We start from the raw sequence: 25,368 nt of genomic DNA, 5'->3' as shown, positions 1-25,368 counted from the left end.
CTCTTTCATTTGTAATAGCCACATCAAGATTATGGAATTATATATTTGTAATCCTTTGCAAAGATGCTGTTTTTCACTGCTTCTTTTTCTGAATATGTTCAAACGTGACAGATTTCTTTTACGGGGACAGAAAAATATATCTGTCCAGCAGACAGATTAAACATGAGCTAGAAAAGATAAAGGGTGTGTTGAAATGACAGTGAATTTTTACACCAGCTTATGGTGGTGCCATTGAAAGGAATTAATTAATAAATGCCCAGCAAAGGAAGGGCAGGGGAGAATAAGAAATCCCTTATTTAAACATCAGTAATTAAAATGACACCTACATCCCACCTCCATTTTTTCTCCATGCTGTTGACAACTACTTGTAACTTTGTTGGTTGTTAATTTTCTTCAGCCATCCTTTTCCCCTCAAATGTGACCATGCCTTGTTACTTACACTGTAGCTTACAGAAGTGACACACTTAATATCGGGGGGTCCAAACCTGGATATCTACCAGTGGAGATGGAGATCAGGTAAATGTGCACCTGCTCTTCCAAAGCAAAAGAGAAATGCCCTTTTGGTTTACTCTTGGGAGGGAGCTGGAGTGAAACATGTAGACGGGACCCCAGTCTCAGTTGCACAGTGGCGGGTGATGGAGATGGTGGTGATGACCATCAAACATCATGTCACCAATATGGGAAAGCCATGTCTGCAAATCTGGAGAAACCCATAGATCTTGGTTTGCAAGTAGTGGCTTGGCTCAGATTGCCCAAAACACTGGCAAAGCCAGAAGGAGTTGTGGCCCTATCCACAGAAAGGTCTCTGTAGAGAGCTACAAAATACTTAAGATGACACCTTATCAAAGGGAAGGTACTAATACAAAATTGCATTAGAAAATGGAATATGTGAGCTTTTTGGACTAGGGAGGGAAAAGAGTGTCTCTAAATTTCTCTGTTTTTCTCCCCACAGACACTTAACAAGAACAATTTAATACCAGATGACAGGACCAACTTCTATCCTTTGCAGCAAACAAATGTGTACACAACCACCTATTACCCCAGTACACTGAATAAGTATGACTACAGGCCTGAGGCCTCCCCAGGAAGGACCTTTACCAACAGCTGATGATGGACACCAAGAACTGGATCGCTTCCTTTATGATTTTTATTTTTTAAATTGAGTTTATGGACCAAATATTGGCCCAGTCTCTAGATGTAAATATTATACAGTGGGCCTTTTATTTTCTCTTTTATCAGTGGTCTTACATTTGAGTAGTACATCTCCTTAAGTGGACCCACTGCTTATGGACAATGGACCATCTTGCCTAAGATTTTTTGAGGAGTCCTCAGCTAGAGACGTCACATACTGCTATGGATATTTATGGCTGGAGATGCCTTTGTGTCTGATGCCATGACAGTCCAAGAACCAACCATTATATGCTAACTTTGTGTGGAATGGTACTTGGCTACCCAGCACTGCTTCAGAAACTCAGTGGACATGGAAGACAAATGCCTTCAATGCGCTGAGATGCGTCCTTCATAAGCCTACAGGTTAATGGTAGTATGAATGTCATCCACAAGAGAAGCCTTATCGAACATTGTGCTCAAGATTCTGGTGTTTAGGTTTGGGGGTTGATCAGTGTGTCATCACCATTTCCTGCGACACATTGAAATAATATGCAGCCTTCAATGGAAAAAAAAAAAGTCTAGTGAGATAAACAGAACAAAGATAAGCTTCTTCACGCAAAAGTAGTATTTCGAAACATTTCCAGCCATAGTTTTGAGGGAAATGTAGGATGGCATTACCTGAAGTATAGGTTTGGGTGCTTGAAGCATGGGCTCTGGGTAGAAGAGAATTTATCCCACTGGGGAAAATATGATGAGTGGAACAAGAGCCATGGAATATCTTGATTTTGGAAGGGGTGGGGCAACTATTTTCTTTTAACTTTGATTGTGGTAGTCTCTTAAGGAGCTGCTAGATTGATGGCCTTGCTGTCCTTGCTGTCCTTGTTGAAATCACCAAGCTTTGTGCTAATGCTGATTTTATTTTTTATAATTTTTTATTCACTTGGGGGAAAAATGTTTTGAGTTCGGTTTGTCTCTGAAGAATGTCTTCATAGCATAGTCTAACCCATAAAGCCTACTGCAGATTCCTTCAGTGTCTTCCAGCTAGTACTTCTCCATGGAAGTACAATGTGCACCATCAGTTGACAGTGTCCTTCTGTGTCTGAGCAAGAAGAAGAAAAAGTAATTCTGCTTCGGTAAAGGTAAAAAATGGAGTCTGTAGCCTTTTCAAATAATAATAATCCAGTCCTGTTTTGAAATGTTATTCTTTGTATATGTGTGATTGTGTTAGACCAGTGCAGAAGCCATGTTGTCTTTGGACAGGTGATTGTCTGACATTCATGTCTAGCCAATGCACACCACGCTTTAATGGACATTCCCAGTGTGTCTGGCAATGTGAGCGAGTTTGCCATTGTTGTTCAGCATAGCTCCTGGTGCTAAGAGATGGAGACTGCCACAATGCAGAGCATGTAATAAGAGTCCCGGCATGAATGATGAACAATTCCAGAGCTTGGGGATTCTCCTCCATATCTTCTTTCAGCAATGACCGTATCTATTTGTAGTTGCTGGCTTGACATTTGTCCAAGCCGTTTGTTTTAGATTCAGGTTCACTGTCTGGCAGCCAGACCTGTGCTCATTACTGTTGCCACCTTTAAAACACATTTTGGACATATAATCTGAATGATGGCACAGTCGAGACCATTAACACAGGCAGGACATGCAAACCGGTCAGTGGCTCTGTGTTCATGATGCAAAATGGCTAGTTTGAATAGGGAGAGCAATCCAGTGCTGATGCCAACATCTGATGTTACCTTATGCAACCACGTATCATAAAACATTGGTGCCTAAATTGTGAATGGTATCATTGGCTGAAGTAGTCTGGATGGATGCATGGGCTGTAGATTTTTGGGGGGATTTAGATATGCAACCTGCTGGAGTTTTGTTGTTTTTGCTGTTTGCTTCCATGTGCCCATGACTGAGCACTTGATCAAATTGCTACAGACTCTAATCCAGACTCTGCTGGGGTTTCTGTTGCACACATGAGGCTCTTTTGAGTGCAGAACATCCCATTCACCTGACAAAAGAAAGCTGCTGCACATGCAGATCTGTCTTTTCCACCGAAATGATTGGGACACTTGCTCGTAATTGAGCTCCATCTGAGCCTCTATATTGTGTAAGAAATGGCTGGATCAGTGTCACTGTTTCAGAGGGTGCTGCAAAATTGTAATTTATTTTGCAACAGTTCTTAAAAAGGTATATATGCAAATGAATTAAACCTTTCGTTCACTCTTTTTTTACCATAAAATAAGCCAGATCTATTTTTCAGTTAGATAAAGACTAGAATTTATTTTATTACATAGAATATTTTCCCATTCTGGTTATGCAGCATATCTTTCTTTCTCCAAATGCCAGAAATCAGGGCAGGCTAGGGGAGGGATATTTTTAGTTAGGATATTCCAAATTCATTCTTCCCAGGCATCTGAATGTGAAGAATGATACCCTTTCAAAAATATGAATGACAATTGCAACGTGGGTGTGCAGATGCCATTTCAACAGAAAGTAGGGTGAATGGGTGGAAAAGAACATCTGAGCTTTTTAACATTCCATTAATGTTTGCATGGCAGTACAATTCTTTAGGGGCAACATCTAATGCAAAATAAGAGCAGTTTCTTATCACATGGCAGGTTAATGACATAGGGCATAGTGACATTCTTGCATCCTAAGTTAATTTAGTGTTTCAGAACCCAGCTGATAATGTCCACAGTAGAGCGGTCTGATTCTCTAGAGGGGTTTTCTAAACACCTGGTATTTATTACACTTGGGGTTGTCATAATGGATGTTGTAGTACACACCGGAAATGTATTTGTTTTGGCAGTGTTGCTTTTGACAGCAGGGCTTAGTCAGCAAGGAAACAAAGCCCCCTCCCAGTGTTTGATGTGGAAACTGAATATGCAAATGTTTGGGAATATCCTTCAGAGGAGCAATGCATTTTTGCCATGGGGAAGAGACCCAGCTCTCTTACATCTAGTGGGGCACTTTGCACAGCAAGTTTCTTTTGAGACTCATGGGATTTCCTAAACCAGTTCTATGTAGCAGGAGGCAGCCATTAAAGTGTCATCAAGTTGCATGCAACCCCAGAGATGCTGTGAGGACTGTGCCCAAATTCTGTACGGTCAAGTGCTACAAAGGATCTCTCATCCACTTTTTGTTTTACTTTTTTTTAACCACCTTTATAAGCTTAGGCAACATCTACAAGATTCAGTTGAACAGATTTGAAACTAGGGCTCTCATTTTGAGAGGGATATGTTGAACCCAGGGAGTGGGACAGAGAGCAAAGAACACAGCAGATTCAGATTCTTTTAGAACGGAGGTTTAAATAATAGCAACTACAAATCCTGTTTTACAAATCGTATTTTGGAGGTTGTCCTAACTCTTCACTTTCTCCAGATGCAGGGAAGAAAATGGCTTTTCATATTTGGGTAGGAAAATGTTAGCTTTTGATTTCAGAATCATAACCTGTGGTTACTCAAATGTGAGGAACTATCACCCTTGTGTTTTGTCTCTTTTTGAAAAAAATAATAGCTTTTTGCAGGAAAGAAGTATGAGCACTACAGTTGCACTGCTCTTATGCATTCTGATACAGCAGTTTCTTACAAGCTGCCATAGAACTCTCCCTCTCAGAAAAGGGGCAGAAGACATATCTATCGTTTCATAGCTGTGGAGCTGCTGCTGCTGCTGCTGGAAATTGTTAAAATGAATGTGGCCAAACCTTGCTAGCAAGGGAGCTGCACACATCAGAGAAGGTGTGCCAGACTTTGGCAAGTCCAGTGTGTGGAGAGTGCAAGAGCTGATCTAAGTGAGTAACATTTGCTCATCTTTCCTGCCTCTTATCCCAGTGCCCTCTACTGCCATGTGACTACAGAGAATGCTTAGACTGATAAAGCAGCAAAGCTTAATCACCATACTATATGGGAGCCCTACACAGATTTGCTTTCTCTTTCTGGCAGCACCAGTTGTGATGCAGTTTCTTGAACCTGATGATGTTTTGCTACTTCTGCCAAACTAGTAGTGCAGCAATCAAATCTGCCCTTTTGGTTTACGATGAGGATTTATATTTTAACAAATCTACATTGACTTTATTGCTGCAAAGCTAGTTAAAAACACCCTGCTCTTCAATAATATGCACATTCTAATAGAGAAGGGGGAGAACCTTCTTTATGTTAAAAGTAAACCTTTGAAAAATAATGAGGTAATGGCATTGGAAAGGTGATTTGAGTGTTTATTCATCTCTTGCAGCTTACCTAGCACATGAGTTACTGTATACATGTGTACCTGCTGCCTTATTTTTTTATTTTTATTTTTTAGAGAATGAACTTAGATGAAGATCTGTGTAGGAAGTGGGTATGATTTGAATCCCTTTGCAGGGCGGGGGTATAATTTAGGATTGCTTCCCCATTCTAGCATTACAAAATCTAATGTTAAGAAAAAATTATATCCAGCAATCAAACTAATTAACTCAGTCCATTTAGTCACACCAAATGTGGGACTTTATTACACAAGCAAAATAAAAATGTAAAGTTCATCATAAAGTCCCCTTACTCAATCCTGTGTATGTTTATATATTTATAACACATACAAATGGTATATGTACTGCTGAATGGTCTAAAAATAAATTTAGAATAATAAAAGCAGCACTTGGACTTGAGGTTTCAAAGGGGAACCCAAAAGAGAAAATAACAAACTTTTCATAGGTGAATGAATTTTGTTGTTCAATTAAAATTGAGGAGTTGACTTTTGTAGCTAGAACTGTTCATCTTCCCAGCCCACAAAAAATCCATTCCTGTTAAGAATGGCAAAGTAAACAATGTTTGTATTTGCTCATACTTTATGAATAAACAGTCCAAATTGACTTAGTATATTGGTCCTATTGTTTTTAATTATCAATAGAGGTGTGTGTAAGGAAAAACTAAGCTGTAAGTAGGAATAATAATAATAATAATAATAATAATAATATGAGCTGGGCCCATTGAGATCCAATTTCATTTATGTATTACAGTAAGCCTGCAACTTTACCTTTTGCGCATATATATATATGCCTGGGGGGGAATTAGAAAGGGAGCAGGGTTCTGGGAAAAATGACTTTAGCCACCCATCCACCATTTAACACAATGGGTTTTGAGTATATGTGGTTTTGGCTTCGGGCACGATCCCCAGACTGTAACCTCCACACAAATTGCAGGTGTACTGTACTGCAAAAATCAATTGCTTTCAACTTGGTTAGGTGGTATTGTAGATGCTCTTCTACAGGTAAATAAATACTCTTTCATCTTCTAGGCTACTATTCCAGGTTGAATGTAATGGTGTTAAGGTGCTATAGAGTGAATTTAAGAAAAAATGGGTGACTTCTGACCTTGCGGTTGTTGGGCGCATCCAACTTTACGTTCAGTATTCAGCGCATCCCAAATTTAGCCATCCCTATTTCTTTTTGCAGGACTTCATTTTGTACTTGCTGAAAATGAGTTGAGAGGCAAGAAAGAAAAGAGAAAAAGCTACATATATTAGTGGCTGTAGAGAGAGGGACTGGTATAAATGGTACTCAAGTTACCTTCCTGATTTTTTAAGAGGTATGAAATGTCCTCAAGCTACAAAATAGGCTGTAGTGCACAGTAGCATATTCACACAATAAAATTTAATTTTAAGCTCTCACAAGACTATTTTTACTATCACATGCTAAAACTATCCCTCTTGAATTGGTTGTCAGTTATTCCCAGTGGGAAGAAAACTCCCATTGGTGCAAGAGAGAACTTGCATCTCACTGGAAGAAACTCCCATTGGTGCAAGAGAGAACTTGCATCTCACTGCAATTTTGATCCAAACTACAGGAAGAATAAACTGGTTAAAGCCCCGTTCCCACAAAAACACACCAGCCCCATCTAGTTTACCCTTGAGTCATCTCTAAGTTGAACTATTCAGGTGATACCTCAAGCTATTTTCTGGAGAAACATCCAGGAATTTTAACAGCATTTAAAGAGCTGGACAAATTCTAGAAACCTGCCAAAGTGAGATTCCTTAGGGGTGATCTCTGCTATTTGTGCCAGATCTACTTTCCAGGAAACAATGCATTCTAAATTAGCAGCTGTATGCCTGGCTCCTAAGCACATTTGCCTGAAATTGAAACTCCACTATGCACGTGGAACACCGTTCTTGCACAGATAAGACAGTAGATTTTGTGCCACTTTTGCTGTGGGGTCTCTGGATCAGGAAAGTAAATCTCATTTATTTGAATACAACTATTTAGAATTGGCTGGCTTTTGTGGTAAGGCACTCGCACTGTCAACATGGAATCAGTGTTTCAATAGCCTGGGATAGAAAGCATGGGTTGCAATACGATAAAAGTTGTTTTCCTGCTTCTTTGTTACCTCACCTGGACCCAACTTGGAACCATTATTATTTGGAGGACACAACTCCCTTCCATCTCAGCCAGCATGGCCACTGTGGGTGTTTGGGCTGACCGCACTGGCAGGGCAGCCAGGTTGGCAAGGCTATCCCAACATACATATTGTGTATCAGACACATTGTACCAGTGGTGATATTTGCTTCCAAATACTTCCACTTGTACTAAAATAATCACATCCTGTCCACATATTTATTATATGGAAGGTTAATGGGTCTATTTCCCTCTAAGGTGTTTCTCTCGTTATAAGAAAAATACCATCTATAAATAGGTCCTGAAAAGCACCAGCTTCCTAATATTACACTATAAGCCTGCATTTATTTGCAGTAGGTTCAGAGCTATTACACCGCGAAAGCAGAAAAAAGCCCCGAGGCATAATTTGAGCCAAGGCTCACTGGTGAATCATTTCAAAACATTGTCAGTGCAGTGGCTTAGCCCTGCAATACCTAAAGACAGTGCGCGTTTAACCATGTGCAGAATATTCCAGCCCAGTTTACTCACCAGTCCATCTCCCGGGCCCAAAGATGTGATGTCTTAAATAGGCATGCACCTCTTGGAGACACCAGCGTTTGTTTCAATTGTGAATATAGACCATTTTCTCCCACCTCCCTCTTCTGCTTCAGGATGAAGCTTTAAGAACACATAGATCCTTCGTTTGTAATTTGAAAGGCAAGTTTTTAAAGATAAGAACATGTTTACTGAAGGGCAATTCTTGATTGCGGGGACCCGAGTCGCTAGTAGGAGGGATGTGTTGCAAGTTTACACTGAGGTCAGGAAGAATTCCATAAAGCCTTGAGGTACAGAAAAGATAAAAGTATGTAGAGGGCAGTCAGCTGCACAACTAGCTACTCTCAGCCAGTATCCAAATGTGTGCATATTTGAAATGCAATCTAATTCATTTTTAAAAAGTAAAGCACGAGGAAACACAAATGGGAGATGAAGATGGGAGATACCTCGACTCTATTTTGTAGCTGAAGTGGAGATAAATGACAGCTCTTGAGTATATAAGTAGAGATAATTATTATCACAACAAGAAGCAGAGTATATGCCTTGTGAAGCAAAATAGGAAAAGAAAATATTATCAGACTCTGTTGTGAAGGCATAATACCCTTCCTATGCAACTGAACACAATGGTACTGTTAGAATAAAGGTAATGTATACTGTTAACCACTGCCTTTAGACACTGTGAATTTTAGGGGTGGGCTGGCCTTCTGTATTTTTATAAATTGTACTATGTAAAGAAGAATTAAGAAATAAAACTCAAACAACCTACTAAGCTTCTGAGTTGTTTGTTAGCAGTAGATAAGATGACAATGGAGTTTAAAGCTGTGGCTGAAGCAAAGGTGCTGAAAGAAATTTATCAATAGTAGCTTCTGGGCAAAGTCCTCATGTTGGTTCCAACTTTTGATGTAGACATAAAATCCCATTATCCATGGAATCCAAAACTTGCTAAATAAGATTAGGGTTCTGGCCACATTACTCCATCACAGGGGAGTAGAAAGAACAGACATTCCCTTCTGCGGAGCCTGCCTCCCCTGGATGAAGTTTAGAAACCGTCCCTTCATTTCAGAGAGTGTGCTTGACAAACCACCTTGACACACATTTATTTGGATATCACAAAGCCAAATGATTTTCAGTAGCTACTAGAAATGCAGCTCCCAGTATATTCAGAAAATGAAAATATTGAACTACTATGGAAGTGGATATTAGCCCCCAAACTACCAATTATAGAAATGGTACAAAACAGACTTGCTTCTCTCTATGTGGTGGGGGTGGAGACGCCCTCTGGAACAGTTGTCAACTGTCCCTTAAGGTTTATTGTGGGATAGGAGATAAATTATTCCCTGTCTGAAATACAAAGTAAGGAAATAAGTGCAAAGTAAATTATGATGATAAAAAGACATGAAGAAAAAATGTCCTAGGGTAAGTAGGGGCAATCCAAGTCATCCTATGTAAGTCTGAAATAACCACTGAGAATAATTTTGATTCCAAGGAGGACTACTCGGGACACTTATCCCCTGTAGAAACAAAAGGTAGTAAAACAACCTACACTGTCCTGGACAGATACTTTTCAAAAAGAAAGGGAAAGATTGGTTGCACAGGAGACCTTCTACCCAAGTAACCATTGGATACAACCCTATACAAAATTAATATACCTTAATCCATTGAAAAAAATGTATTAAATCCTACAAAAGCTAGTCAATTAAACAATCCACACTTCATTAAATCAACTGGAGGCACATTTCAATCCATTACTTAGACAATCAGCATTTAAATAAACCATAACTATGTTTAGCAATCAGCTAAACAAAACGTAGTCATTAAAAAAACCCAATTAACTGTCCTACTATTCATTCTAATTGATTTCCCCCCAAGAATAATACATTTATAGGAACTCTATTGCCGCAAATTAATGTTTCTAATACAAAAAGCCAAAGGAAAACATTCATCGCATGTTCACTCTTACTTAACTCAAATTCATCAGTTCATTATGCTGCCAATTCATTGTAGATACTAATCTCCTAATCCAGAGGTTGATCATTAATTCCTGTTTATTGAAGAGTATCAATACTTGGTATCTAAATGGGACTCCATGCTTTCGTCTGCTGAAAGCAGTATGTATCACACACACAGCCTATTGCAAACATATATCAAGACAGTTTACAATAAATCAGTTAAAATGAATAAAAATAACCCCAACACCATTAACAGCCAGTACAAAATTTAACTTAAAAAGTTTGACAAAGGACTGGTATCAGTAGCCAGCACTACAGTGGGGGGGGGGGGGAGTATTCCAAAGAGTGGGCACCACAAAAAAAAAACCCTCTCTGGTTGGGAAGAAGAGCTTCTGCAGAATGTGGAACAACCAGGAGGGCCTCAGTAGGTGGCCTTAGTGAGAAGCCAGGTCTGTACACTTATTTTATAGTATAACCTTTAAAATACAAACAGAATGTACTTACAGGGACAAATAACATTTCCTTGCAGCCGTTTTAGGACTTCAGCCTTTGTTCTTGCCAAACAGGATGATCCCTTCTGGTGGTGGTGCAGTAAAATATTTATGGGAACAGTAGCTCCTACCTGGACAGATTAGTAGCTGGAACCCAGGCCGCAGGAATGTTGCCTGCTTGCTAAACCATAGTACTGAAAAAGGAGAAGCAAGGCAAACCATGTGGATAGGGGAGAGGGATATGGAAGTAACAACTCCCTTCGTTACTGGTCCTATCTTCCACCATGATAGCTTATCCCTGAGAGTAAGTGAGTCACTAAAGAACCCAGCAAGCTTCATAACTGAGTAGATTTTCCCAGTCCAAGTCAACAAAAGTCCAAGCCCATATAAAACACTGGAACCAGTAAACTTGGAATTTGCTTTCTAAACATCTATTCAAGGACACATGAATCTCTCTATCCATAAGGTGTTAAGAAATAACTGGAGCTGGTGGGGATTTTCATTCAAGATGTCTTAAGCACAGTAGCTCCAATGAGTTCACCCATCTCTGCCAGCTTCAGAACCAGACCCATTCTCATGTGAACTGTTCCTCAGCTTTGCATGTGCAGGCAAAGATCTGCTTGCTCCAATGAGGTAGGACAAGGCTTGTTCACATGATTAAAGTATTCAACTCTTGTCTCAGATTGGTCATCGCTTCCCCAGTCATAAACCATAAAATTTCTTCCCCCGCCTTGCTACTGTTAATATATCTTTCAACTTCCTCTAACTGAAAAACTCTTTCTAAGCACCTACCTCAGGCATAGGCAAACTTGGCCCTCCAGATGTTTTGGGGCTGCAACTCCCATCATCCCTAGCTAACAGGACCAGTGGTCAGGGATGATGGGAATTGCAGTCCCAAAATAGCTGGAGGGCTGCGTTTGCCTATGCTTGAGTTCTCTTCTCTTAAATTGGAATTTGAAACACTTGAGGCAAATATAATTTATGTATTGCTGCCTCATTTGGGTTTATTTAATATTAATCCATTGGCACATAATTCTGTATCAGTGTATTCTGTATGATCAAACCGTTAGGCTAAATTTATGGAAGTGTTTTAATTTATTAGCCTATGTTTACTGGCTGCATCCATTTTTTAAAAATGTATGCACTCAACCAAAGTATAATTTGCCACTGCAGCATGACAAGTGCCTTAAAGCATAATCCTACCCACACTTACCAGTGAGAGCCTCACTGAGCTCAACAGGGCTGATTTTTACTAATGTAGATAGAACATCGCACTCTTAGTGACTAGTTCCACTTGCCTGAAATACAAAGAAATGAATATAAAACTAAAGTTTGACCATCAGAATTTCTTTACATCTGGAAGGGTTACCAGCTCTTCCCTCTCCTACTTTATATTTCTTGCCCTATTTTAAAGGCAGGGGACAATTAACAAGGCCTTTAAGATTCCACTAATTCATAGTAATATTGTGCCCCTGAACCTTTGGCTTCAGACAAACATCCTGAATTTTACTATGCTAGATCTTCAAACAGGGCTGATTGTGTGGTGTTCTTTTTTTTAAAAATCAGCTTTAGACCCTTTTGCTATATATGACCAGGAAGCCAATAGACTTGAATTTCCAAGGACACTTCTCTTAACACAAAAGAAGAAAATGGGCTATTTACTTGCTTCAAGAACCAGAGCCATATGATCAACATTTATAGGCTGAAAGACTAGTCCCAATGGTCTTGAAATAACATTTTTTATCATTGTTGCATATCACTATAAAATGGGCCCATTTTGATTGAGGGATGATCATAGATTCTTATTGGGAAAATGTTATCGCTCTCGTCCCTTTTATTAATCAAACTAAAGACCATGGAAAGTGACAAGAGTCAGGGACACTTGTAGTTTATGTTCCGGTGCAACTGGAAATTTATATCACAGTCTTGTGCTGCAAATTACACCATAATATCATAAAAAATAGATTGGATTTCTAATAACCTGAAACCAGCTACACCTGCATGCATAATGCCTCATTCCTAGTCAATCATAAGCTATAATTTTGAGAGTTTTCATATTCACAAATGTGCCTCTGGGAATTTATTTTTTTAATGCATCCGATTAGAAAGTAATTGAGAGGCACCACATCAGTAAAAACAAACTTAGTGTGAACTAGATTGAGCTTTATCCCCTAGATTCCTTAACACTTTACATGCGGGGAATTTCTAAATGGAATTGTTTAGCATTAAGGCACATTTGTGCACAATTAGCACATCCACACATCCTTTGCTAATTGGTCTGCAATGTAATGCTAATCTACTCTTCAACTGACTAAAACTACAACATCTCTAGGAAGCAACATGTTTGTCCTTCCTCCTTTCTCTAGTTTTCCACAACAAACACACCAAAATATAAAGAGCAGAAATTCTAAACTTTGTTTTTGTTATCCAAAGCATCTTTCCTTCAGTACAGCACAAGTGACACTTACCTGTGCCTTCAGCTTGTCTGTTGAGAATACAAGGTAAGATGTATTATCTTCGTCCATAAAAAGCCAAATTCAGGATTAGGACCTGAATTTACCAGGTTACTATTAAAGCCATCCCATTTGAAAAAGTTCACATCAACAGAATCAGTGTTAGATGAAATCTGAGGCATAACCTTGATATTTTTTGTCCCAAGTCAGAAATGACTGTGACTCATCATATCAGACATAAATGTTGTACATTTTTCTAGGTTAAACAAATACTCTGAGGAAAATACATAATAAATATAACAAAACATGTAAACTTTTTTTAAAAAAACACACACACACATTAAAACCATAATTACAGACAGGTGTTTTTACAAGCTTTATCCAAATCCTGAATCATCATCTTATAGATTAAAGAACAGAACAGTAGCTTTTTTTGTTTACAAGGCACAGCTTGTCACAAAAACCAGCCCTTGATGGGATAATTTGAGGCCAATTCTGAAACAAGAAACAAAGATTCTGTTGCTTGTGATTTGGAAGATCATCTCATGGAACTGTCTTGAGAAAAGCCCAACTTATTTTTGATTTTTGACAATTCACCAAAAAATTGCATGTCCAGTTCTTCTGACAGCTGCCATTTGTACAATGACCTGGAAAACGATCCCTTGTTAAACCTGTTCCTAAGCTTGCATCTGTTGCCAACAGACATATGACAAGAAGCCATGTTGGAATCCTCCACAACAAAGCCAGCAGCAGATACCTCAATGAATATTGCCATCGCTCTAGGATATTATATGGCATCCAAGCACAAAAGATGACTCACAAGCTACAATTAACCTTTTTAATGTGTATCAAGTATTACACAAGTTAACACCAAACACTTACAGCAAGATTCCAGTTTAAAGAGAACTCCAAAGTGATAGGTGAAGTTTACGTTTCTAGATGTATTAGACAGTGGGTTTTAAATAAGTTTTATTAAAAAATAAAAGACATCACAGACACAATCCATGAGAACCCTGTCCTACTTAAGTTCCAAAGGGAAAATAATAATGAATGGGAATAGGGCAGGACCACACCTCTAAATTTATTTCCATGAGATGAATGCAGGATATGCTTCTGACAGATTGTGCCCCATGTCAGCATATTACATACAAAAGTAGAACTTGCCCTAAAATAAAAATATCCTTTTTTCCTACAAAATTACAAAAAGCAAAATGCTTACAAATCCTAATGAAATCATTTTATGTTCTATGTATTTGTTTTTACAATTTCAGGTTAGATTTACAAAAAGTCATACCCACAAATGAATCGTTTTTACTACAGGTTCACACCACCAGGCCTAGTTAAAACAAATCCTGAGATGCAATTAAAAATCCATGCATTTTAACATATAAAACTTTCTCTGAAACATAAAAGTGAGGATACTGCATATCGCAGAACATGCAGAATTCTGACAGGTGAACGACTACATGCATATAAAAAAGTTGAGTTCAAAGAAAAGCTTAGACATGAGAAAACAGTGGCTGTAAAAAATTAGTTAAGCTAAATGTGGAGTTACTGAATTGAGGTTTGTCGTGAACCTTAAGCAAAGGACAACCAACCTAAGATCAGACCAAAGTGTTTTTGACATTTCACCACAGCTCAAGCCAATACTCCTCAACACCTGTGTGACCCAGTTTACCAAGCACTTTCTCTTTATTTAATGGATTGTGTTGTTTCAGAACCTGCAGCTGTATATCCAAATGAAACAAAAATATGGATCTTAAGATGTCAAGTTGGACAACTGAAGGCTCATGGGAGATAGCAATAAACCTCTCCAGCTCACATTGGGAAATCCTGACACTAGCTTCAATTCTTCCCATATCTGAAACATTGCAGATACAAATACAGTAAGAATGCAAAGTGCCCTAACTGGTACAAAAAATGTAGAGTGCAATGAAGGCAAACTGTAGAGGGGTTTTGATCCTGAAACTTTCAGGCTCCTAGGTTGCTTTGTTCTGGAGGGGGAAAACAGAAAATGTAAAAAAGACTCTGCTACATGTTCAGAAACCCAAAGGAAGGACCAATGCATATGCTGTCATTGCATAGAACAGAAAAGCCACTCAACATGGCACTGCCAAAAAGAATTAAGCTTTTCTTCTTTAAAAGAATAAAATCCAAGCCTTTCTGGTTGTGAAGATATGCTTCAAAAAGTGTTGGCAATGGAGGGTGAAATCTCAAAAGCCAGAGTTAGGGGGCAGTCTATTGCCAGCTCCTTGAACCTCTCAATCAGTAGCACAGATAGGAATATATCGTACAACATTAAAGCATATTAATTTATGTAAGTTTCTGAATTCATTTCTCTTTTCAGTCAGTGGTCTTCTAGCCTGGGTTAAAGAGGATCCTAGCCCATTTCCAGGGGTGGCAGTGCAGACTTCTACTATACAATTGCGTTTTCCATGCCGTAACAAAGATTCATTGATTTCCTCATATAAACCCAGATCATGACGCTTTCCTAACATGCCCTTTACCACACCCTACTGCAATTATCTACATTTTCTTCTATCTATTTATTTACTTATTTCATTCATTCATTCAAATATAACACATAAAAATTGGTTTTTATCTATATTTTCTTTAAAAATACACAATTCAGTTATTATAAAGTATGTTAGTGTATTTGAAGTAATGTATGGCTGCTTCTTAATGCAAAAATCTTGGATCTGGGGGTGGAGTGGAATTTTTTATCTTAGAATAGGGCTGCCACCAATTAAAATATCAATAATGAACTCAGGTTTAGTCAAATAATTAAAGAATTAGTCAAATCTGCACAATTATTGCATATGAGAAACTAAGGGTTGCACCCAATGTGGCATAAGCATAAGGCAATCTCACTCAGCACCTTGCTCCCCCCGCCAGTACCCTGCAACCCCTTGCAGCCCCAGAGGACAGCTCACAATGTTGGGCAGGTTCTCCCAGCCCTTTGGAGAGGATTTTGGCAGGCACAGTGGCCTGTAGAGAGGGCAAAGAGAAAGAGCTCATGCAACATGGGATACAACCCAGTAGTTCTAAATAAAAACGTGTGCGGTAGCACACATCATCTTAGAAAAGGGACTCCCCATTCTCTCACACAAGGGCTGGAGATACTTCTATGATGGAATTGGTCATCAATAGTACTTATAATTACCGTGTGTGTGTGTTCATTTGATCAAAATATTTTGATTAACTGATTACGTGATTAAATGTCACAGACCTTATTCATTTGTTTCTGCATGCACAACGCAGCCACACTGACCAGTATTTTCCATTTCACATGCGAAAATAATTCCACATGCTTATCTTGTTTGAACTTCTAGGCAGGACGCAAGTCACCAAGCACGGACAGAGGTGGGCATTCTTTCCCCCAAAGCTGGATCAATGATCAATGATAAAAAGATTTGGTGCATTCTCTCAGGAACATTTTTAACGCTCTGGCACGTAAATTCTTAACACGTTTACTCGAAATTAAATTTGTTTGAATGATACCAAATTCCCAAGTAAGTGTGGCTCTAGCATCAAGCTATGGGATGTAATTAGAATGGCAATCAGTGCCTTTCACTGTTAACTGATAAAATACTGATCTAAATTTAGATCATTTTATTATCATTTCAATATTTAGACATTTAGAGAGAATCAGTGTAAGACTGCTCTGAGAAGAGTTCATATTCCTGACTCATTCAAAACAGGGCAGATCTACTCATTTGAATGAGACCAAGCAAATGTCTAACAAATAATAAAACTTCACTAATTTATTAGAGAACATATTGTGCAGGCTGCCTGGAGCACAAGGTTAGATAAGATATAATCCACTGGGAATTTCTCCTGTACAAATTACATTGAATGAAGGGGGTCAACACAAGATTGTGCTGCTCCTATTCACTTCAACAGAACTGGCATGGAAGAACTTCTCTTTGGTGTCTTCATGATAGTCTATATATAACCCGAACCATTCCTATACAATTGTTGTATGTACCTATCTAACCAATCGTGTCACTTTCACTTTAATGTTGGGAAAGAATTGATGAGTAAAAAGTATAAGCAACCACATCACATCCAAAAAGTGTTTTCCAAAACACCTTTGCTGCCCTAGCAACTTGAGAAGTTACCACTATTATGCAATATAATTATAAAGCAGGTTAATGACCAAATCAAAATTGCTTGTATCAGAACCTTTATAGGCTGTCTTGAGCCACTGTATAATGTATAGCCTTCATATTAATTAATTATACCTAATGTCTATATATCTACTTCCCTTTTTAGTAAAGCACACACCTGGAGGTGGCTCATTTTGCATTGTGTGTTCAATCTTTATAAAATCAAAATGTTTTCCACACATTCAACAGCACGCACAAGGATATAACACCTCTTCAGGTTATGCCAGTATGCCTTACATATGAGATGTGAGAGTAGGCGGCCACCTTGTCTGAACAGGAGATCTGCACTACATAAAAGATGGGACAACAGATCTGTCTTATCCTAGACAGTGACAATAAAGTTATACCTGTATTATCTCACACACATCAGATGAAGACACCAAGTTCAAAAAGTGACCGGCCCAAGCACAACTCCAGGAAATGAAGCAGCAGATCCTACTCACATTTTCTAGTTCTCAGCCAACAAGTTGGGGATTTCTTTTTAACAGCACAAATATAAGAAGAAAAAAGGATACTATCATGATGTAGCCACCAAGCTGTCCTCTGACTAGGAGGACATCTACTTGCACCAATCTTCTAGTTCATTTTTAAGTGCTCAAGAGAAGAAAGACAAAACTCAGGAACAAAAAAATGCCTTGACTCCTCTTGGGAGCAGATTAAGAGTACACAGAGAGTTTCTTTCCCTAAAATCCCAACAGTGAGAAATGCCTTGAAGCGTAATCAAGGGGAACACTTAACCTGATTCTATGGACTCATTTTAGCTAATGCCACACAAATAACATGGCAGCCAGGAGGGGTATGTGTATGTAAAAAAACATCATCTGCTTCTTGTGAAAGTACTTCAGATATATACAGTTGCAATCCCAGTAGGATAACTCTTTATTAGCAAAAAGAAGGTTCAACCTTGATGTACCTGGGACCAGGATGTATTAATTGACATTGCTATTAGATGAATGCTAGATTGTTCCCTACTGGGCAATGAAAGGGTGTTAAGTGGATGGCCTTGTTCCTCCTTGTAGGTGTTGCACCCCAAGAGAAAAATCATGTGGCAAGAGCTGTGAGGAAGCCTGCTAAAAAAAATACAGAAAAGCCTGCCTGTAAAGTGAGGGGAAATCAGAATCTTTCTATACAGTCATACCTCGGGTTACAAACGCTTCAGGTTGTGCTTTTTCAGGTTATGGACGCTCCGAAACCTGGAAGTACCGCAACGGGTTACTTCAGGGTTTTGGAGGTTGCACATGTGCTAAATCGTGCTTTGCGCATGTGCAGAAGCACCAAATCGCAACCCGTGCGTGCGCAGACGTGCTGCTGCGGGTTGCGAACGTGCATCCCACACTGATCACGTTCACAACCCGAGCATCCACTGTATTGCAGATTAAAATGGCTATATTTTGGCTGAAAGGTACTTCTAAGAGAAAGGTTTTTCATCTTTCATGAGCTGTCGGGGATCAGTTCATCAAGCTGTTACATCCTATAAACCAATATGGAATACAAAACGGTACCATAACAACAACAAAAAGTTGGCGCTATAAAATGACACCAATAATTCCATTTAAGATCCTAAATGCAAATTGAAGAAATATTTCAGTTATCCACAGAATAAAATGACTGGACAAACAGAATAAAGCCATGTGTCTGAGAAATATTGCTTAATTTCTGAATTACAGTGGCCAAATGAATCAAGAGTGGCAGAATGGAACTTCTTTGAAGGAGTGAAACATATCCAAATTCAAAGTTCTCACTGAAGCATAATATTAGAATGTGGAATCCACAAATGCCCCTGAGCAAGTTGGCTTTGTTACCTCCTATTAAAAAAAATAGTCACTCAACTGTGTTATGTAAACTATGTCATTACTTGAAGAGATTGCTTTTCGAATGGACAATGGCACTAAATATATCATTAGAATTTCGATACTATGGAAATTTACTACTAAAAAATACGCTCGTAAGATTTGTATGTGCAAACATATTTTACACGCATGCACACAGACCGACTGACCAACGGAAGAGAACAAGCTCAAGATTAAAACTCAGTATTAACAGAGCTATAAGAATGTTCATGAAAGTGTTTCAAAATATTTGTGTTAGTAGAGAAGCATACTGGCCACAATTTAGTAAACACAGGTTGACAATTCCCTCTCTCAAATGGATGGTAGCAACATGTATTTTGCATAAGATTTCTTGCAAAGCATGAGCATGTGAGGCTTTGTAAAACCAACTGGAGAAGCTAGATTGGCTTTTGAAAACAAAGCCAACTAAATAATAGGTCTTGTAATACAGGATACACAGTACTGCAACTACCATGTTATGCAAAGTTCCAAGGCTGGAAACTGAGTTGGAATCAGACTTTGCTCCTGCTGGCGGACAAGGGAGATTCCCTGCTCTCCTGCACCCTCAGCCTCACCCACCTCCCTCAATGTTCCAGAGAGTTGGGCTGAAACACTGTGGGAGGGAGAAGAGAAATTGGTAAATGCTGCCCCCACCAGTGGGATCTTCCCACTGGATCGAAAGCTTTCTATAGAAGATAAAGTCTGGATCAATTTGATTTGCCATTTAATTTTGTTACCCAAAAGTACCACCACTGAATATCTGTTTAAAAACAAAATCACACATAATAGGCACTCTTTAAATTGTAAACTAGCTTGAAAACACACGTGACTTGTCACAGAAAAGCTATAAATTTTGTTCAGTCAGCTTGATAAAACATTGGGAGGACAGCTTGCAGTATTTGGATAGAGAAATGAATTAAAAATATCCCAGTAAAGGTAGTGCTGACCCATGATACCTTCACAACCGATGTCATTCCTATACTAAGGCAATTAATTGTTTTAGACATAACTGAATATATAGCACCAACTGATATAAGACCCTTCAATGTGTCAAGAAGGGGAGTGGTTAGAAAACATTAGAAATTGCTTCATAAGAAAATAAATGTAGTGTACAAGGGGCATGTCAAGACATTTATATGGATTTTAAATATTTGGCCATAGTTAAAATCCTAGAAGGATAAATTCATATCTACCTACTATTCTCATTTTGATACAGCTTAGAGGACTCATAGTGAGGGAACAAGTTGTTCAGCCCTGATTAACTACGTTGCAAATATTTGGCCATCAAAGTGACACTTGTCTTTTCATATACTACACCATGGGGGATAGTATATTGTTTAAAAAGCAGGAAAAATATTGGAACATCAGAATTCTTACTAGACTCTTTAGGCTGCAAAAATAGACTTTTTTGTGATGGTGAATATGTTCCTCCCTTAAACCCTAAGTAAGATATTCATTTTGTATCTATCTTGTAAATGGCTTGAGTTGGCACAAAATCTGTATACCCAGTTAAATAGCTTATTAAATAAAAATCTCACAGTTAATAAACTATAGCTTCTCCCTAACGCACATTCTTCTGAGTGTGTGCTTTTAAAAAAATATTCAAATTCCCATTCAAGTACAACACTCACCATCGTTATCAAGATAATAAAATCTGAAATTAGGAAGTGTACTTTAAAAACCACTTTGTAAGTTCAGTTAAAAGGTCAATGTTAAAACTGTTTAGGTTTTTTTTTAGCTTTGACCTTTGGTCTTTTCAATTTCCAAAGGAAAGAGGCAGAGCAGGGTTCTAACTTCCATCCTCTTCTGGAGCTCCCTTCTGTTTTGTGCTATCAAACGGAGACGATGACGTCGAGATAAAGTCTATCGTAGGATTCCCTGAAGCACAGGATGAGCAGAAGACTTAGCAGACAGGAGCCTGGGAGGCACCAGTTAAACCAAGAGAACTCTGGATTGGGGGGGGGGGGGAGAAGAAATTAGTCTTGAATATCGATGCAAGCATGGCCTACTTCATCATAAAAAACAGCCAGTTCTTTAAAAGCATCATAATTTAGGTTAAGGCAAACACTTCGGAGAAAGACCTCTGCAATCTTGTTGTCCTCATTGAAAAGACAGGTACTGTAAGAAATTGAGCTGGGATGCTCAAATAGGCCAGCACCCCTGCTTGACTTCTTCCAGCTGAACTGGGGCATGCAGGACAGCCTTGCCTATTCTGTGTCTTCAGTTGTTATGCTTGAGAACTAACAGAAACAAAACTATTTACACATAAACGAAAAGCATTATAAAGCATCAAAGATTTTGATTTAAGAAGATGCTGTGAGAATAAACACACTGAGACAAAATTTATCATTTGATTGTAACCCTTGTCATGGAACATTTTAAAAACAAAATTAATTAAATTTTAGCCATCTTAATTTGCTTGGTAAGTAAGCCACAATGATGGGATGAGGTCTTCACAACTCCTTTGCTGTGCAGACATTGTGGGGGAGAAAGATTAAGAGCATCTCTGCATCCTACTACAATTCGAAATGCTCACAAGAAAATTAGGCTTATACAGCTATGTGTCAGGAAAGCTGAGCATAGTGAGACCATATTTATAAATTGGATTTCAAATCCAGAGTCTGTAAATCATTCCAGAATGAGCTGTGAGTGCTTTTTAAAGATCTACAGGGTGTGTTCATTTAGTCAATTCTTTTGACTCCCATCAGCTATTCTTTTGCCTTCCTAGTCTTGTATTGAGAGAATATCATTTTAATCAACAACAACAGTCTGATTTGGCTTGTCAGGACAAGCAAATGTAATTTCTCCAGCAAAAGATGCAGTCCAAACCAATGCTGTCCAATGGCACCACCTACTAATAATATTTTTGCTATCAATTCAATCAAAAGATTTACCTTTCACCACACTGAATAGAATGTACACCAACTAAGTAAAATCACTAAAGTTTCCAGTATCCTCACATTCCTTTATGCTCCTCTCCCTCAAACTGCCAAATTAATACATGGAAACTATCCAACCGTAAGTGGTCTATATATTTGTTTAAAAGACGGCAACCGTCTTTATGGGGCTTTCAAATGTCAAAGCTATTTTTTTCTGGCCAAAATGATGTCAACTAACAAGAATGTGCTTAAAAAATAATAATTCAAAGCAAGAAACGAAACTTATGGCATTACAATGCGCCAGTAGCAGTCATCATGTGGGTTGTAAGTCAGCTCTGCTGGCATATCCAGTAGAAGTGTATACTGGGAGGCACTAACAGCAAAATCTGTGTATTCTATTCTCCCTCCAAGGAATCATGGCACTATAGGTGAGGATGATACTACAGTGGTGCCCCGCAAGACGAACGCCTCGGAAGACGAAAACCCGCTAGACGAAAGGGTTTTCCGTTTTGGAGGCGCTTCGCAAAACGAATTTCCCTATGGGCTTGCTTCGCAAGAACAGCGCTGCGTTTCTCCGCTCTCCCGGGAAGGCAGGCGGGGGGGAAGCAAAGACTTTTGCCCCCGCCGGCCTTCAGAAGAGGTCGGGGGACAGACTGTCCCCGGACCTGGTCTGAAGGTGGTTTCCATAGGAATGCATTAATTGATTTTTATTGCATTCCTATGGGAAACCGTGCTTCGCAAGACAAAAAACTCGCAAGACGAAAAGACTTGCGGAACGAATTAATTTCGTCTTGCGAGGCACCACTGTATGGCAGTTCTTGTGAAAGAACAGCAAGAGCTGAAGACCAATCAAATATGGAAAGGACTGATATATGTGAGGTTGCAGAAATATTCATCCTTTCAACCAATAGCTAAGGGCCATTGCATTCCTGCCTCGCTATTTACATGTGCACACAGGGCATTTTTCATGAACATGTAAACAACAGCATGTAGTGCATGCATACAACAAACAGATCTGCAAACACCTACACTCTAAGTATGGGAGATGTACAAGAAGATGTACATTAGGCTAAAGACCTTTTCTCTGTTGTATGAGAGGGTACATTTCAGAAGGGGGGTGGGGAGAAGAAACCCTGTCAACATTCTTCAGCTGGTTCCACACCCTTTGTGCTCTACAGGAGCAAAGCTCAGAGGCTTCAGGTTGAGCCAACCCTTTATCTCTATAGCATTGCACTGGGAAGGTATCCGTCAGGCCATTTTGAACAAACCAGGCCCATGTGACAATCAACTGTTTTTAGTGTTGCGGGACTAGATTGTGATTGCCGCTGGCTTGAAACCAGAATTATGGTGTATGATGCCTGGTGATCGAAATGTGGGTGGCCCTGCCCACCTGTCAAAAATGGAGGGACCTTGAACTGAAGGAGTTTCCCCTCACCTGCACTATAGCAACACATAACCCACAACTCTTCCTTCCTCAGTTTACGATCTTCTGAAACTTGTCTGAAAACAGGACAGTGGGGAGATACCCCCTCTTTTGCCAATCTGTAAATCGTGAGTGTGGTCAAAAGACCAGGTCTGGAAGATGAAAATGAAACCACATGCTTCTTCTGACCAACCGAAACAACCAGATTAGACCCTGAAGCATGAGATTGGATTAGTTTTATCGCTGTTTTAGCCTGCCTAGCTACATATGTTATTAATGGTCATAACATTACGTGGTTCTTTGTCGTCTTTTTTTTTAAAAAAAGCCACCACAGTATTTATCTCAAAGGCATCCCACTGCCCTGCCTTCAAAGGAAAAATTCTATGTGAAGATTTCAATCTTTGACTGGCAGACTTATAAAGACGAACACATAGGGAGGCCTATTCTTCTACAAATGCTAAGGGATTTATACACATCATTAGTGTTAACAGAAGAATCTCCATGAAGCTCCTCTTCCTGGTGAAGCCAAAAATAAAACTCCCAGCTGAAATACGTTGTGCTAACAAATTGATACACCACAAGCATCTAAATACTCCTTACCTTTATTGTAGAAAGTAAGAAAAAATAAAAGAACTCCCATGAACATGTTGCTTAGGAAAGTGGTCACGCCGCAAGTAATCCCTTCTGGAACAGGATAGACAGTTTCCACAAAAAGTTCAAAGAAAATAGGCACGCTGCTGTTCAAGAAGACGCCAAACAAGATGCCAGAAGTATACAAGGTGGCTGCAAGAGATTTTTAAAAGCACATTTGATTATTTACCTATTTTATTTATACACTGCACAGCAACAAAAAGTTCTCTCAGGTGCTTACTATAAAAATTAACACCATAATATACACAAAACAACAACAACAACCCAACATGGCATTTAAAACAGAATAAAAACCGCATTAATAAAAGGAAACCCAGTGGCAGGAAATAACAGAAATGCAAAAAAATTTAAAGTACAAACTATTTTGAAGACATTTTATGCCACAACTCTTATTAGTGCACTTAAATACTAGAACTATGATTGTATTTCCACCAGTTCAGCACCTTAATTAGGTGATGTATCCAGTCTGTTTCTAGGGATGTGTTAATGAGAATTCTTATTTAGGTCATCTCAATATTAAATTATTTTAAAATGTATTATGCCACCAGAGGTCCACTTTGTGCCCTCATGCACAGCTACCAAAGGCAATTCTTGTGACTATGGCAGCCAAAAAAAAAAAGTGTCACTATTGGCAATCTTCGTCAGGAGATTACAGGTGTATCTGATAATGGCCCGGGTCACATATTACATTGTTCACATGAACGTGTCCACAGAGGGGGCTTCAACTGCATGCAGAAGGCTGAGTGTGTTTGAACTGGACTTTAGTACCTGATCAAAAGCTTGCTTTAATTTCCCCCCTCTTTTTATCATAAAATGTGTGCCATCATATGCTTAGTTGCAAGAGTGAAGTACTCATAATTTTAACTGAGCAAGTGCATCATATTGATGATGATATTATATATATATATATATATATATTTATTATTATTATTAGATTTGTATATTGCCCTATACCCACAGGTCTCAGGGCGGTTCACAAGATAAAATCACAATATAAAAACACATACATAATACATAATAAAAACAAGAACAACCCAATAACACCCTCATCACATTTTAAAAGGGCACCAGATGTCAATCAGCCAAAGGCCAGGTTAAAGAAGAACATTAAAGAGGGTTAAATGAGGGTTAACATTTAACAAAAAGCTAGTATCCATTCAAAGTGCTTGGTTGCAGATGGAGCTGTGATGAAATGCCCCACTGGATCCTGGACTAATTTTTTCAGCTACAGCTCTGGGCTTTATATAAGGTTAGAAACAATGCCTATACCTCTTCTTCCCACCTACAGAAATTGCTTCTTAACTGACACTTAATTGGAAAACAAATAATAAGCAGTAGATTTTGTTAAATGGATATAATTTCATTACATCGTTCCTTTCGAAGCATCTGTCTGCTTTAAAATTGACCAATTAAAAAACAAACGCTTGCATTATGTTTTAGTGAATTAAGTCAGGAAGTTTAAATTTCACTCTATAAAGGTGCAGCAGATTTTTAAAAGTGTGGCTTACGTCTATGT

At 38.8% G+C, this 25,368-nt stretch overlaps 2 protein-coding genes across 11 annotated transcripts in view; one reads left to right on the top strand and one right to left on the bottom strand.

The window, feature by feature from the left end:
- The window catches only part of SEMA5B (semaphorin 5B), a 353,564-nt gene extending 344,791 nt beyond the window's left edge, over positions 1-8,773 (top strand). For 8 of the 9 annotated variants that reach the window (XM_083734995.1, XM_083734993.1, XM_083734992.1 and 5 more), the window contains one exon: positions 953-8,773. In XM_083734995.1, coding sequence (XP_083591121.1) covers positions 953-1,108 — 156 coding nt within the window. In that variant the 3' untranslated portion in view covers positions 1,109-8,773. Of the gene's footprint in view, positions 1-446; positions 517-952 lie in introns of all 9 variants that reach the window. The other variant, XM_083734999.1, reaches the window with a different exon arrangement.
- Positions 8,774-13,725: 4,952 nt separating this feature from the next.
- The window catches only part of SLC49A4 (solute carrier family 49 member 4), a 74,093-nt gene continuing 62,450 nt past the window's right edge, over positions 13,726-25,368 (bottom strand). The window contains exons 8-10 of one of the 2 annotated variants that reach the window (XM_083745244.1): positions 23,802-23,984; positions 18,423-20,847; positions 13,726-18,263 (exon numbers count right to left, since the gene is read on the bottom strand). In XM_083745244.1, the coding sequence (XP_083601370.1) occupies positions 20,732-20,847; positions 23,802-23,984 (299 nt within the window). In that variant the 3' untranslated portion in view covers positions 13,726-18,263; positions 18,423-20,731. Of the gene's footprint in view, positions 20,848-23,801; positions 23,985-25,368 lie in introns of both variants that reach the window. The other variant, XM_083745245.1, reaches the window with a different exon arrangement.

The sequence above is a fragment of the Podarcis gaigeae genome (assembly GCF_964106915.1).
Source record: "Podarcis gaigeae genome assembly, chromosome: 1".
Taxonomy (NCBI): Eukaryota; Metazoa; Chordata; class Lepidosauria; order Squamata; family Lacertidae; genus Podarcis; species Podarcis gaigeae.
The sequence above is the reverse complement of the archived record's forward strand: the minus strand, read 5'-3'. Positions and strand labels throughout refer to the sequence as shown.